The sequence below is a fragment of the Anopheles stephensi genome, chromosome 3, assembly GCF_013141755.1.
Source record: "Anopheles stephensi strain Indian chromosome 3, UCI_ANSTEP_V1.0, whole genome shotgun sequence".
Taxonomy (NCBI): domain Eukaryota; kingdom Metazoa; phylum Arthropoda; class Insecta; order Diptera; family Culicidae; genus Anopheles; species Anopheles stephensi.
Window position 1 is genome coordinate 28,285,269 of NC_050203.1, and position 13,007 is coordinate 28,298,275.

General features: G+C 46.2%; 5 protein-coding genes across 7 annotated transcripts; 3 read left to right on the top strand and 2 right to left on the bottom strand.

Moving 5' to 3' along the window:
• The first annotated feature begins 201 nt into the window (after positions 1-201).
• LOC118512729 (cell division control protein 6 homolog) lies at positions 202-1,907 on the top strand. Its single transcript, XM_036057589.1, has 2 exons — positions 202-666; positions 738-1,907. Exons 1-2 carry the CDS (start codon positions 305-307, stop codon positions 1,777-1,779), a joined length of 1,404 nt encoding a protein of 467 aa, XP_035913482.1. The 5' UTR covers positions 202-304; the 3' UTR covers positions 1,780-1,907.
• Positions 1,908-2,021: 114 nt separating this feature from the next.
• Positions 2,022-3,554, top strand: LOC118512731 (intraflagellar transport protein 46 homolog). 2 transcript variants are annotated; one of them, XM_036057591.1, is made up of 4 exons: positions 2,022-2,289; positions 2,356-2,425; positions 2,501-2,853; positions 2,912-3,554. In XM_036057591.1, exons 1-4 carry the CDS (start codon positions 2,119-2,121, stop codon positions 3,338-3,340), a joined length of 1,023 nt encoding a protein of 340 aa, XP_035913484.1. In that variant the 5' UTR covers positions 2,022-2,118; the 3' UTR covers positions 3,341-3,554. The 2 variants fall into 2 exon arrangements, with proteins under 2 accessions (XP_035913484.1, XP_035913485.1); XM_036057592.1 differs by having other exon boundaries at positions 2,030-2,289; positions 2,549-2,853.
• On the bottom strand, positions 3,299-6,269 carry LOC118512730. Its single transcript, XM_036057590.1, has 6 exons — positions 6,019-6,269; positions 5,790-5,901; positions 5,460-5,666; positions 5,249-5,374; positions 4,081-4,191; positions 3,299-4,020 (listed from the first exon to the last, which is right to left on the bottom strand). The coding sequence occupies exons 1-6, from the start codon at positions 6,050-6,052 to the stop codon at positions 3,552-3,554; spliced, it is 1,059 nt and encodes a 352-aa protein (XP_035913483.1). The 5' UTR covers positions 6,053-6,269; the 3' UTR covers positions 3,299-3,551.
• On the top strand, positions 6,005-8,107 carry LOC118512733 (tctex1 domain-containing protein 1). Of its 2 annotated transcripts, none has more exons than XM_036057596.1 (6): positions 6,005-6,366; positions 6,678-6,712; positions 6,779-6,877; positions 6,947-6,988; positions 7,522-7,614; positions 7,686-8,107. In XM_036057596.1, exons 2-6 carry the CDS (start codon positions 6,689-6,691, stop codon positions 8,049-8,051), a joined length of 624 nt encoding a protein of 207 aa, XP_035913489.1. In that variant the 5' UTR covers positions 6,005-6,366; positions 6,678-6,688; the 3' UTR covers positions 8,052-8,107. The 2 variants fall into 2 exon arrangements, with proteins under 2 accessions (XP_035913489.1, XP_035913488.1); XM_036057595.1 differs by having other exon boundaries at positions 6,237-6,366; positions 6,645-6,712; positions 7,686-8,092.
• On the bottom strand, positions 8,106-9,422 carry LOC118512732. The gene is made up of 2 exons (XM_036057594.1): positions 8,603-9,422; positions 8,106-8,533 (listed from the first exon to the last, which is right to left on the bottom strand). The coding sequence occupies exons 1-2, from the start codon at positions 9,120-9,122 to the stop codon at positions 8,421-8,423; spliced, it is 633 nt and encodes a 210-aa protein (XP_035913487.1). The 5' UTR covers positions 9,123-9,422; the 3' UTR covers positions 8,106-8,420.
• Positions 9,423-13,007: the final 3,585 nt, after the last annotated feature.

The following is a 13,007-nucleotide window of genomic DNA, read 5'->3' on the forward strand; positions in this document are numbered from 1 at the left end:
AAAATATTTATTATTATTTGTTTGTGAACGATTAATTTCCCAATAACTTTTCCAAAAATATAAAAAGATTTAAAAAAAAACTATCAGTAAATTGAAGCAAATCAACTGAAATAAGACAATTTTATGGTGATCGATCTGCTCCACTCTCGGATAGGAATGATACTGGAGCAAAAGAACTATCGATCCGTTTCCATACGCACCACCACCACACCGTATCAGCTGTTGCATACGGGCGGGAAATTGATGCCGCAGCTGAACGCGCGGATACGGTTTTCGGTGCAAAATAACGGTGAAAAACGCAACAATGCATCGTCGAACGCGTCTCAGCCTGCGGTCCTCTTCGATCAACGATAAGGAAAACGAAAAAGAACCGACCCAGCAGCAAGCAACGCCACGCAAGCGTCGATCAAAGGTACCGGTCGCCGCCAAAGAGGAAGAACTGGAAGACGAGTACGTCGATTCGCCGAAAAAAGCTGCCCGCAAACCTAGCCGTCCCCGACGGCTATCGGACGTGGTGGATGGTGTGGAAGAGCTGGAAAGCGCATCGAATGTAGCACCGCCGGATGCGTTCGGCAAGCTTCCCGAGCGCGAGAAGGAATACGACGAGCTGGTGGCGTACGTCGAGAATGTTTTGAGTGCCGATGGATCGGGCAGTTTGTACATAAGGTAAGCGGATGGGCATGTTCCGAGCTATTTTCACACTAATTTTAAAAACAATGCCTTTCCCCCCTTTTTAGCGGTCCACCGGGAACGGGTAAAACGGCCACACTGCAGCGAATACTGAACCATCCGCCGTTCGCAAAGAAGCTGAAGCCCGTCTACATTAACTGCACCTCGATCAAGAGCGTCGGTAGCATATACAAAAAGATCTCCGAGGAGCTGGATTTGAAGGCCACCGGTGGAACGACGGAGAAGATGTACCAGGCTGCAATCGAAGCACACTTACAGCGAAAGCACAGAACCATCATGCTGGTGCTGGACGAGATCGATCAGCTGTCGAGCAGCAAGCAAACGATCCTTTACAGCATCTTCGAATGGCCAGCTCGACCGACCGCTCGGCTCATTCTGATCGGAATTGCCAACGCGCTTGATCTCACCGATCGATTGCTTGCCCGGCTACAGGCCCGCTGCGAACTGAAACCCCACCTGATACAGTTCCTACCCTACACAAAGCAACAAATTGTGGCCATCCTAGAGGCATGCCTGAAGGAAACCGATTCCCTGTCACGTTTCCCGGCTGCGGCCCTTGGTTTGCTCGCTGCCAAAGTCGCTTCCACGTCGGGTGACATCCGGCGAGCGCTGTTCATCGCCCGCCGTCTGGTTGAAGGCGCAAAGAAGGAGGATCGCACAACGAAATCCGAAACACCTACCGTCGTTAGCATGGGGCAGGTGATGGCGGTGCTGAAGCAGGTGTACGGTGCATCGCAAACGCTCAGCAATGATCTCGAGGAAGGTTTCCCGCTGCAGCAGAAGCTGCTCATCTGTTCGCTGATGCTGTTGCTAAGGCATGGCAAAAATAAGGACATCACGGTCGGGAAGCTGCACGACGTGTACAAAACGATCTGCACCAAGCGGAACATCCAGGCGGTGGATCAGACGGAGTTTATCAGTCTGTGCACGCTGGTCGAAACGCGCGGTATCGTACGACTGCAGGGCAAGAAGGAACCACGGATGCATCGGGTGTGCTTGCAGTGGGACGAGGAGGAGGTCAGCTCGGCTCTGAACGATAAGCAGCTCATAACGAGCATCATCAGCGATGTGTCGTGTTTGGGAAAGTAGCGAAATTGTTTGCTGAAGCTTATTTATATTTTCCCTCCCCTTTGCTTTTAAATCCTGTTCGAATGGGTGCGTTTTTTTTGACGAATTTTGAAATAAAAGAAAAAACACGAAAAAGAAGGAGCAACCGACGATTTTTGTGGAACGATGGAAAACTTTCGGTAGGGCAACACGTATCGGTTGCCAAGGTAACGCGCAACCCGCACCAAACAAAGCGGTCTCGGCACTGTGTTTGGTGTGTTTCTCTCTCTAGGGAAAAGAGCTGTTGTACAAGGGAAAAAACACATTTCCTTGCGGGTGATTATTTACGCACGGACACACAGGAAGCGAGCAAACCGTACGATGGATTTGTATGATGAAATGTACGAAATTAAAAATGGCCGCGAGATTGACGACAGTCCGCCGCCCGATCTGGACGTTTCCGGTTCGCTGCAGTTTATCAACCAGGAGGACGAAGACGACGAGGACGACGAGGACGAGGAAGGCCATCCGGCTGGTCGTGAGCAGCGTAAGGTGAGAAAAAGGGTTTCGACATTGCAACAGTCGCAATTACTGATATCCGTACATCGAATTTTTAAGGAAAGCTTCAATGAAAGCCATCCGATGAGTTTGCTGGAGGAAGGCACCAAGGTTGGACGTGTGGCTGCAGGTAAGTTTGCGGCCGTGTGTGCGTGTGTGTGTGTATCGTCCCCGTTGAATGTTTTGTCTGTGTCCCCAACCCTAGAACCGAATCCGAAGCGTGAACAGCTGCGTAAGAACGATTCCCTTACAGACAGCAGTGCCAGCATGTCGGACGACGAGAAGGAACCGGTGAAGAAGCTGGTCGAGGAGAAGGAATTTAACCCGAAGCTGTACGAAAACATTGACGCACCGGCCGAGGTGCAGGAGCTGTTCCAGTACATCTCGCGCTACACCCCGCAACGGATCGCGATCGATTTTAAGCTAAAAATCTTCATACCGGAGTTTATACCGGCGGTCGGGGATATCGATGCGTTCCTGAAGGTTTGTCCGCCGGGCCCGGTGAGCGAGAAGAAAAGCAAGAAGCTGAATGGGCACATCCAAAATTTGGGACTAATGGTAAGGCCTGATGGCGGTTGGGGAGAGTAAAACGCGTAACGGTTACCCCTTTTCACAGATCCTCGATGAACCGTGCGGTGATCAGAGCGATAGCGTGCTGCTCCAGATGAAGCTACGCTCCATATTTACCAAACCGATCGAAACACCGTCCGCGATCGTGCGTAGCGCCCGGGACATTGATCGTTGGATCACGGAGATACAGGCGCTGCGGGCAAGCCAATCGATCCAGAGCGTTAATGCACACAAGCAGCCGGTGGTCAACATTGACAGTCTGATGTCGGAGTGGCCGGAAGAGATGGAACGGATGCTGGATGCGGTTGGCTTCCCGTCCGCCAAGCTGGACTGCAGTTTGGCGAGCTACATTAAGATTATTTGTAACATGTTCGACATTCCGCTGCCGGCCGGCGAACGTCAGGCCGACTACATCTACGCGCTGTACAATCTGTTTAATCTGTTTCTGGCCATTAAGCAGCAGAACAGTTTGTAGGTCTGCTCGATGGCCTGTACAAAACTTTATTTAACACTTTTGCGTATAAATAACGCGAAATGGGTAACATTACAAGAGTATTACAAAATGAGAAATCTTTGCCTTGTTCCGCTGCAGTTTTAACGCCTTTAAAAAAAGCCTCCATTTGTAATTTTTGTATAACATTTTGTAACAACAATTTCTACTCTAATGAAAAACCGAGCTCAAAAACTCATTTCAATATTCTAACGTACGCGTCTCTCACACCGAAGTGGTAGAAGGCCAGGAAGGGGAAGTACGTGATCAAAAACCGGGACATAATCATCTGCCCGTTAAAGTACCACCGGAACACGGCTATGTACAGCAGTACCGAGTGGATGTAGCACACACAGTACAGCAGAAACCGAGCGTAACGGCTAAACCGTTCGTAATGGCGTAGCTGCCCTTCGGATGCCTTCAGGTCCGGTGTTACCTCATCGTCCCAGTAGTGGTAGCCGGGCACATTGTTGAGCCGCATCGTAAGGAACAGAAAGCTATCGAACTCGATGAATGGATTGAAGCACCAGAGCCCTTCGATGAGTGCTTTGCCCATCTTGACAAATTCGGCCGTATGGTGGAGAAGGGCCGGTTTGAGTATTTCGTTCGCTATCAGCAACATACGCTGCTCGGTCGTTTCGAACCGATCCGTACAGGCATTGAATCTGTAAGTAGATGACCATTTTAAGGGGAGGCGATAAGGTGAGTCTACGCCATTTACTGACCGCTCTTCGATTCCCATCATGTGTCCGATAACGCGCCAAAAGTGTACGAACGCCTCCATATCCTTCCGATCGTACTTTATGCCAAGCTTGCGATAGCTTATAATAACATAACTGGAAGATAAAGCGAAACAAAGGGTGATTAATTAAAAAATCGGAGGTAACACAAACAAACAACAAAATGGACTTTGCAGCCATTTTAAATGCATTTAAGTGAATAGCTTATTTTTAGCAAATTACAACTAGCTACAAGAAGCAAACGAAACGGCATTGGAAAACATTTCTATGCAGATCCATCACCAATCGTCACCAATAGACTCTTCGCAGCTGCAGCTTGGATTCTTGAGGAAGGAATCGACGCAACTTCCCTCATTACCGGAGCTAACACCGACCTGCAACAGCTCACCAACCACCAGCTCCCTCCGATCATCCAATCCACTCACCGGGGAATACATCCCTGGTATCCCACCGCACTCCTCATCTGACCTCGAACACGGCCTCCCTGAAGACCCTCACTTCCAGCTCTTTGGTGACATCCCCATCATCTCCTGCCACAGTTTTCTGTTGGATTCCGGGTCATTCCGGAATCGACGGAACCGCGAAAATTGATCGACTGGCCATCGAGCACTAACTGGAACAGCTCCTGGCACAACCTAGACCTCTTCACGAAACTTCGCCCCATCAAGCACATCACAGCAGCCTGGGACGATCCTGATTTCAGCCTCATCCAACGAGTCCTTTCCTTTCCTGAGACACTCCTACCTTCTCGACAGATCCAATCCTCCACTTTGCAGCTTCTGTGGCGTTGCCATGGATACACTACGCACCGAGCTACCTGCCAACTTGATACCGACCTAGCCATCGTACTATCACCCGACAAACACCAGCAGTAACGCTTCACCCGATTTTTACACGTAAGCAAACGGTACCGAGAGATTTAATTTAACCCACACACGCAATTATTAAACCATACTTGCAATAGTTGTACCATACATGTTCCAATATAAAGGAAAGAGGCGAATGAGGTCTCTGAAGCAAGACGTTATTACACTTCACGCGTATTACCGCGCTAATTACGCGGTTCCGTCCAGTCGGCTAATGATGCCATGCAAAGGGGATCGTGTGTTTTGTTGTTGTTGTTTCCCCCTTACTTCCTTACCCAATATCTTACCCAATGAAGCCAAACTGTGTGATCGCCATATCGCGCTGGGATATGATCATATCGGGCCTTAACGTTGCCGCCTGCTTACTAACGCCAGCATGCGTTTTCCTTACGTATGTGATCGATTTCCAGGATCTAGGAAACAAAACCGACAATAAACGATCAGCAATCCTTTCGGCAAGCACGTGGTCTTAGCTTAGACTGAAATTCAAATTCATACCTAGACGTGGGAACCATATCCTCGTAGTACCATTCCAGGGTATGCATTATGGTCGCAACGTAGCGTCGATATGCACTCCGCGGTTCGGACGACTGGTTCGTGTGGACCAAGATGCGCAAAATTGAAGGCACAGTAACGATGGCAAGTAGGCCACACAGCTTCCCGACGAACATGGCGTAAAAGTTGCGCTTGAAGAACTCTTGCGCTCTGTATCGAGAGAGAGAGAGAGAGAGAGAGAGAGAGAGAGAGCGAGAGAACGCGCGTGCTCGATTAGCTTCTTAAGTTTATAGCTTCGCACCTTAACACAACTTCGATGCTCTTCAAAACTACCTTTTAATTTTGGCCTCATCGTACCATTCGGGCAGTTTGACGTCACCGTAATCCACCGAAATGTTGGCACCTTCCTCGAGCGTCTCCAGATATTTCCTTTCCGGTAGTTCCCCTGGTGGGGCGAACAGGGGCAAAAAAGAGAAAGCGGTCATGGAAAAAAGATTCATTGGGTGGGTAGGTGAGTTGAATTGACTCATTGATTAGCAGCTTTGGCCACATTCTATCTTACCTTTCCGTGGTGCGTCGTCGTTTGTTAGAACCATGCTTATGTTCTCTGTGTTGTATCTGCTGCGGGCGCTCAGCGGTTAAGTATTCTATGCACACTCTTCGATCAGATTAACTTTGCGCGAACACAACCGCCCAAAGAAGGGAGTCGGATTCGCTGTCTCGCGGATAACGATTATCTTCGTCTGCCTGTGATCGCGGTCCGCTGCAGTTTGTTTACGTAGGGCAGTGAGCGTGAGACGGTGGTTGAGCAGATCCACCATTGGGGTAGGATGAAAGAGCTGGTGAATAGAAATCTGCTGGTGTGAGAAGTGAGACAGAGCGAGAAGGAGAGTGCGAAATAGATGAGATGGTGAGTAAACAGACCTAGGTGAGAAGACAGTGCGAGAGAGAGCGAATGGAAACGTTTCGCTTAACCTTTCACGAGGCAGGATTGTTTTGTGGGGTTTTTGAATATTTTTCTATTAAATTAATTTAAAAATATTTTTTTTCTTAATTTTATGATAAGTTATTTAAGATATTTATCAGAATATGAATCAGCAATGTTTCCTGCTCACGCTTTATATCTTATGCTTAATCGTAGCAGGCTGTGTCCTGTTTATTTATTTCATCTGATCTTTCCCTCTTCAGCCATTTGTTTTATATTTTTATAATATTTAGTAGCTATTAAAACCATGAAGAGTGGCAAGGAAACAAAGGTAAGCAGTGCTGGATAATGATAGAAACTGGTTTTACTTATTCTTATTGCGATTCACCCATTACAGGATGGAGAAAAGAGTAAACGACCCAGGAAGATCGGTTTCGTTGATCCGCAGGGTGATTCCGAGGGATCGGATGGTAGGAAAAGCTCCGAAAAGACCTATGTAAGCTTGAATCTTTTATCGTGTATTGATTCAGGATAGTAAATGCTAAATTAATCCTTCTTCTTTCAGCGAAAATCAACCTATCCCCGGGAAAGCATGAGTGCCATGGCGGTAAGTTATCGGAAGTCCCCCCCCCCCCCCCCCCCCGACTTATCCCTCACTTCCAGTCGGCTTGGCCAAGGACACATAATTCCTTTAGATCGCTTAGTTGGGGTTCCCAGCTCAATTTGGACCCACCACGTCTCCTCTGGACGGACAAAAAAATAGGTTGACTGGTGTCATTCTCATGATATGACCAACCTAACAATGCAAGTCGAGTTCGAGAAATTACAGGCTTTTAATTTTGGCCTAATTTGGTATACAGTCCGGGCTTCATCCGTCGCGACAGGTGATACTATCTGTGATCCCGGAATTTTTCACCGTAGAGTATCAGAATCGGAGTTAGTGGCGTCAGAATCTTTCTCCTTATTCGGCTCTACAATATCGAGAGGTCTCGGCCTGCCATTACTGGCTTCCCTTACCATTATTCTACTTTTAGCTGGTAAAAACCGACGCCATTACCTTCTTGGCCTCCGGTCTCACCAGTTTCAGAGTCTTATTTGTTAGAAAAACCTTCTAATTAAAGGCCCTTTTGCTTCTTGCAGCGTAAATCATCTGTACTGATACTGTCCCGCTTAATGGGACCGGCGATGACTTCGTCCCGAGCGGACAGGAGCCTTTACGATCGTACCAGCATGGTAAGCTTTTCCTTGTTCGAACTATTCCTCAGTCTTTACCCAATTCTGTTGCTCCCCTTAACCCCGAACAGTACGTCGTGCCTCGCTTCCAAAACACCTACCGTCTCGATTCGAGAAATCCTTTCCGCCGTGAAGCAATGCGATCGCTGATGGATCATTTCCTCAAGTCATACCTGGACGAGTACAAGTACGTACCGAAGCGTGCCAAACGGTTGGCGGAAAATTTAAGCGAAGAGCTACGAAATCAATTTAAACTGTGCCATTTCGAACGGTACCGTATTGTGGTGCTCGTTACGGTGGGCGACAAGAAAATGCAAGACTTTCGGTGCGTTGCACGAGCGCTGTGGGATCCGGAGAAGGATGATTGCCTAAGCTGCACCTACGAAGCACCAGCCTTTTTCGTGGTGGCTAGTGTGTGGGTTGTATATTTCGAGTAAGCTGCTAACACGGCGTGCTGCGGTGAGCGTTAAATTAAATGTTTTCAAATACCGTACTTTATACTGAGCTCATATTTGGTTTTATTGACAATTTAATATAATTGAGTTTTTTCTGTCATGAAGATGGCGATGATGAAGAAATTCGAAAGCTGCCCTTATCATCTATCCACTGGGAAACGTGGTCCATTCTATGAATGGTGCACACAGTGGAGCGAATAATTTACGCACTGCCCTTCATCTTAGCCGCAATTGCCAAAAGCGTACTTTTAAATAGGAATCTATATTTACAATCCTCAGCAGAGAGCAAACATTATATTATAAGAGCTAAGGAAAGCTAAAGAGTGGCGTTGCTGTGACAAACGGAGTATCCTAACTATTAGCCTCATCATGGGTTCGCTTCGCAGGCATACATACTAATTTGGTTGCAAACATTGCTGTGTCCTCGGGCGCAAACACATCAGCGGACGGTTCTAGTAATGAATCTAAAGCAACAACAAAAAAATCAGCATTAAATTGTGCCCACTTTTGGGTTCTTAAAAACAACAACCTACCTTCGCCTTGAATTGCCTCAAAGGGGAATGTGCTGCAATGGTGTTGTACCTTCTCTTTCTTCAGCTGGCTAGATCCGGCGGAACTATTGCCAATGAATTCATTCCATGCCGCATCATCGTTCGAGCTGGACGAATCAAAACGCATCGAAATGCCTTCGCTCGAGTCGTACGATCCGTGGTGAAGTTCCTGACTCTCGGCACTTTGGTCGATATTCACAGCCATCCGTTTCTTCGGCACATCCAGCCGTTCCGTTTCGTCAAACAGTGCGGTACAGCTTGCTTTTCTTCTGGTTTTCCACTTTAACCCACTTCCGGATGCTAGTGGAGTGCTTGTTGTGAAGGACATCTGGTGGTGGTGCTGCTGCTGTTGCTGTTCCATCTTTGTGTCGTCAATATCGAAGTTAATGACCAGCGCTTGCATTTGTTCTTCAAACTCCTTTGCGTACTCAGTGTCCGGTGGACTGGCGTAGCTGTGGAACGATTTCTTCCGGAAGCCTTTTACAAAGCTGGAGTATTCCATCCTGCTGACGCTGAAGATGCGCTTCTGTCCGGCGATGGTTCCTATGCCTACTACGCTCAAGCGCTAAATCTACACTGAAGGGTGTAATCGGCAACGCGCGTACCGTTGCTATGCTAGTTTAGCAGCCCACTTTAATGTAAGCTTTATAAACGCTTTGGTATACATGGCTAACACTATTTAACCATTTTGTAAATGCTTCCTATAACTTAAATACTGGAAAACTGCAGTTCGTATCGAACGCGGGAGTTTTGTTTTGTTTGTGGTTACCGTTTTCTTTTCTTTTGGGGATGAATGTTTGACAGCGCAGTGGTGAGCAACTCGAGGTTCGCCGCTTGACGCATGTGGGTTGTTGCCATACTGGATGTTTAAATTTTATAGCATTCGTTTGGTTGTTGATTGATAGTGATACAATTTACTAAAATAAAGATAAGAAAATACGTTCAAAATAGAATTAATTATCTTAATGCTGTTGTTACTACTTTTTGTGAGATATTATAGCTCGTAATACTGTAAACATGATTTGTAGCAGTAGTTTTTTATCAGTTAGGACCTGATTGAACTTTACTAAGTTGTGTTTTCTTTTCTGTAGGGTGTAATTATAAGTAGAACCCCAAAATGTTTGTTAAAATTGCTGGCAAATCATCGCATAGTGGAATCGTTCCTGACGTCAGCCGAATCTGTGTTTATAACGGCTGCGTACAGCCAAAGCAGCCTGCCTGGATGTACGAACGCAGCCAAATATTTAAAAAGAGCGCGCGGGATAATTTTATTCTGTTGTAGTAACTGCTAAAATGTTTTTTTTTTATTTACTTGCACTTTCAATAAAAATAACAATTTAGTTTTAGGCTTGATCACTATATAAAAAGTTTTTTTTTACTTCTTTTTCTTAATTATTATTATTTGTTTTGCTGCAGCCGTTTGCTAGGACGTTCATACTGAATAAGAAAAAACAACTTCATGGTTTTCCGGTGGGAAAACTTAATGGCTGTACGAATTTATTTTCAATTTCAGATGTATGCACTATACAATACCGTCAATTAGACTTGTGGTTTACTGGTAGAATAATCAGAAAGCTCAGGCAAACAAGTCATGAGTAGAGTGCTCAGAAGTAGTTGTAAAGTAAATGGAATTATCCGATGGGGTGGTTCAGTGACGGAGGCGAACAGAACAGATGATCGAATCCCTGTACAGTCTTCTCGTAAGCAGAGCTTATTATTTAAATTATAAGGGGAAAACAAGCCAACGTAAAATGAAACAATGTCAACCCAAACCATGCTGGAGAATGTATAGCTATACAAGAAAAACTATACTCTTGTGAAATAAGCGAAATTGGTTTGGGTTTTCATTACCAAGCTTGAGGAGCAGTAATTAATTTGATTAATAAAATTATGATGTCTGATACATAAAGATATGCAATTCCAATTCATCAATGCAATTAGTTCTCAAAAGCTGTGCTCTTAACTTTCATATGACTAATTACCATCAATAACATGTAATAATTGTTCTAAAATTGAGATATTCTGTTCTATAGTCGTTTGCAAATGTTTTCCCCCTAAAACTTCAAAGGAAAAGCTCACGTGAATCGATATCGACAAAACTATTTTCAAAAGATTCTAATAATCATCGAAAGCAAGTCTGGGTGAACCAAGCTCGCACTCTCCCCCCCCCCCCCCACGTTCTACTGATATTGATCCCTGTTGAATGGAGCCGCCTGGTGGTTTTCGGTTCATCAAGGTGACTTCCCTGGTGACGATGATTGCAGTGCTGCAGTTGCATTGCGTGAGTGAGTGTGCGTGTGTGCGTGTATTTATGCGAACCAACTTCAACATACCACAGGCCGGGTTCCCCCCCTCCCACACACCCCACCCTTGTAACAGTTCCCCCGCAGTGCCACATTTACAATCGCTACTTCAGGTATGAGAGTGCAATGCTAAAACATGTTTGATTGCTGCATTACCCGCGCGTGTGTGTGTGTGGGTGAGTGGTAGAATTGTGTACTTAATAATCCATTACATGCGTTCCCGGGGAAAATACATTCCGTCCCGAAACGTCCAGCGGGAAAGGGGAAGGGGGGCCGTTGGGGTCGGCCTGGGTCGGACGGTCCATTTGCAGCACTATGCTGTGCTGTGCACCGTACGCAAAGAACGCACACCGAGACCGGTACGCAGCGAAACGCACGCAATCGTACGGGAAATGCAGATCCCGGGGAGAGTCATGCATGATGAAATTGATTGCATTTTGATCTCTGCCAGTGCGCCCTAAGAGCCCTCGAGTGCTTGCAAACGATGCGCGAGCGAAGGGCCGGCCATCAACATCGTCCTGAGGGCCGGCACCGAATCCGGGGGCCGGTGGTGACGATAGAATGTACCACCAGGGAGCAACGTTCCCGGCTACGAACCCTGCTCAGACGCACGGATAAAATGCACCGAGGGATATTAAAGGGACTACCCCGCTCACCTCTCCAGCCATCCCCCCATTTGTACCGTTTAGGTTGATTATAGTATGTGGGACGAAATGCTGATGTGTGGGCGATTTACTGTGGCCGGCTGTCGGGGGGGGGAGGGGGTGCGGAGACAGCGTGAGGTGCAATTGGACGGGAAGGTTAAAAATCCGATCGGATGTACAATTTATGAGAATCACAGGACCACCAACAGGCCTGTGCAATCTGGCATCCTTGCTGCAGCCGGGAGTGTGAGATGCACTTGCTGAAGTGTGTTGTCGGTGTACTGCCCGGGGGGGGGGGGGGGGTGGGTTTCTGGGTGGGTTTCTTCTTCTTCTTTTGTTTCTCTCTGCATAAGGGTCGGGGTTTCATTTTTTCCACCACAATAACCCCATCATCGTGAGCCGATAGGATTAAAATAGAATATTTATTTTGCGATTCATGGTTTTTTCTATTCTCACCCTCCCAATGAACGGTTGCACCTTTGTAAACTGGCGTTTCCTATTGAATCCTGCAAAGCATTACCGGGGCATTCTGCTAAATGCCTTTTAAAGGATCTCTCTACTTGAGTAAAGTCTTTGCTGTTTTAAATATGCATCTCGGCTTAAATCATTACTAAGCGGTTGCTCTTTTATCCGTAATTATGGGTAGAGAAGGTCCTAAGAGTAGAAAGCAGAGTGGTAGTTAAAAGTGGTTTTGAGAACATAAGAAAGGTTTAAGGATATTTATTTAGTTGCTTGCAATAGTCAGCATTGACTCAGGGTACTAATTAATTTATTAAGAACATAACGTGTGTTGTATAAATTGTTTTATTTATACTTTATAGCACATTATAATTATGAGGTATTCAACAAATTTATGTATTCCGGATGGTTCAATTAGTTTAACTAATGCCCTGAACCTTTGAAACTAGCTTCTGTTGCGAATCATATTTGCAGCTGTTTTCTTGCAACCACGATGCGGTACGCGACGAGACTCCAAATTCTATTCACTGTACGTACAGATTGAAGTCCAGGAACTCTACCTGCAATGTGATTCCTGAGCGATGAAGTTTCTTCCTGTAATGACCTAGCTTAAAGAAGGCTTCCTGCATCCGGTTGTACTATATTTCGACTGTGTTAAAATAGTCGATTGACTCATCAGACATGAGAAGGAATTTCATATGTTGTTAGGATATCTGAAAATACTATGAGGTACTTCAGCATGGTTGACAATGACCAACATCAATCAACGATGGATGAAGAACTCTTAAAACTCCCTGCTAGAAGTTAGAAATTGCGCCTTCTCTTCAATCTGCCGCTAAAGAAGTCCATTGGAGATGGAAACTTCGGGGACCATCTACTGTAAGCCAATCCAGATGCTGGCATACGATGTTGACGATGACGACTCTCCTACGTAGCAGAAGCTAACCAAAGCATCAAGCGAGTGGCTCTAAACCTCGGGTT

Coding starts and splice junctions, on each gene's coding strand:
- LOC118512729 (XM_036057589.1), top strand. CDS start 305: ATGCATCGTCGAACGCGTCTCAGCCTGCGGTCCTCTTCGATCAACGAT. Junction 667..737: donor TCGGGCAGTTTGTACATAAG/GTAAGCGGATGG, acceptor CCCCCTTTTTAG/CGGTCCACCGGGAACGGGTA.
- LOC118512731 (XM_036057591.1), top strand. CDS start 2,119: ATGGATTTGTATGATGAAATGTACGAAATTAAAAATGGCCGCGAGATT. Junction 2,290..2,355: donor CTGGTCGTGAGCAGCGTAAG/GTGAGAAAAAGG, acceptor CGAATTTTTAAG/GAAAGCTTCAATGAAAGCCA. Junction 2,426..2,500: donor GGTTGGACGTGTGGCTGCAG/GTAAGTTTGCGG, acceptor CCCCAACCCTAG/AACCGAATCCGAAGCGTGAA.
- LOC118512730 (XM_036057590.1), bottom strand. CDS start 6,052: ATGGTTCTAACAAACGACGACGCACCACGGAAAG. Junction 5,375..5,459: donor GATATGGTTCCCACGTCTAG/GTATGAATTTGA, acceptor TTTGTTTCCTAG/ATCCTGGAAATCGATCACAT. Junction 4,192..5,248: donor ACACAGTTTGGCTTCATTGG/GTAAGATATTGG, acceptor TTTATCTTCCAG/TTATGTTATTATAAGCTATC.
- LOC118512733 (XM_036057596.1), top strand. CDS start 6,689: ATGAAGAGTGGCAAGGAAACAAAG. Junction 6,878..6,946: donor AAAGCTCCGAAAAGACCTAT/GTAAGCTTGAAT, acceptor TTCTTCTTTCAG/CGAAAATCAACCTATCCCCG. Junction 7,615..7,685: donor TTTACGATCGTACCAGCATG/GTAAGCTTTTCC, acceptor AACCCCGAACAG/TACGTCGTGCCTCGCTTCCA.
- LOC118512732 (XM_036057594.1), bottom strand. CDS start 9,122: ATGGAATACTCCAGCTTTGTAAAAGGCTTCCGGAAGAAATCGTTCCAC. Junction 8,534..8,602: donor TGAGGCAATTCAAGGCGAAG/GTAGGTTGTTGT, acceptor TTGTTGCTTTAG/ATTCATTACTAGAACCGTCC.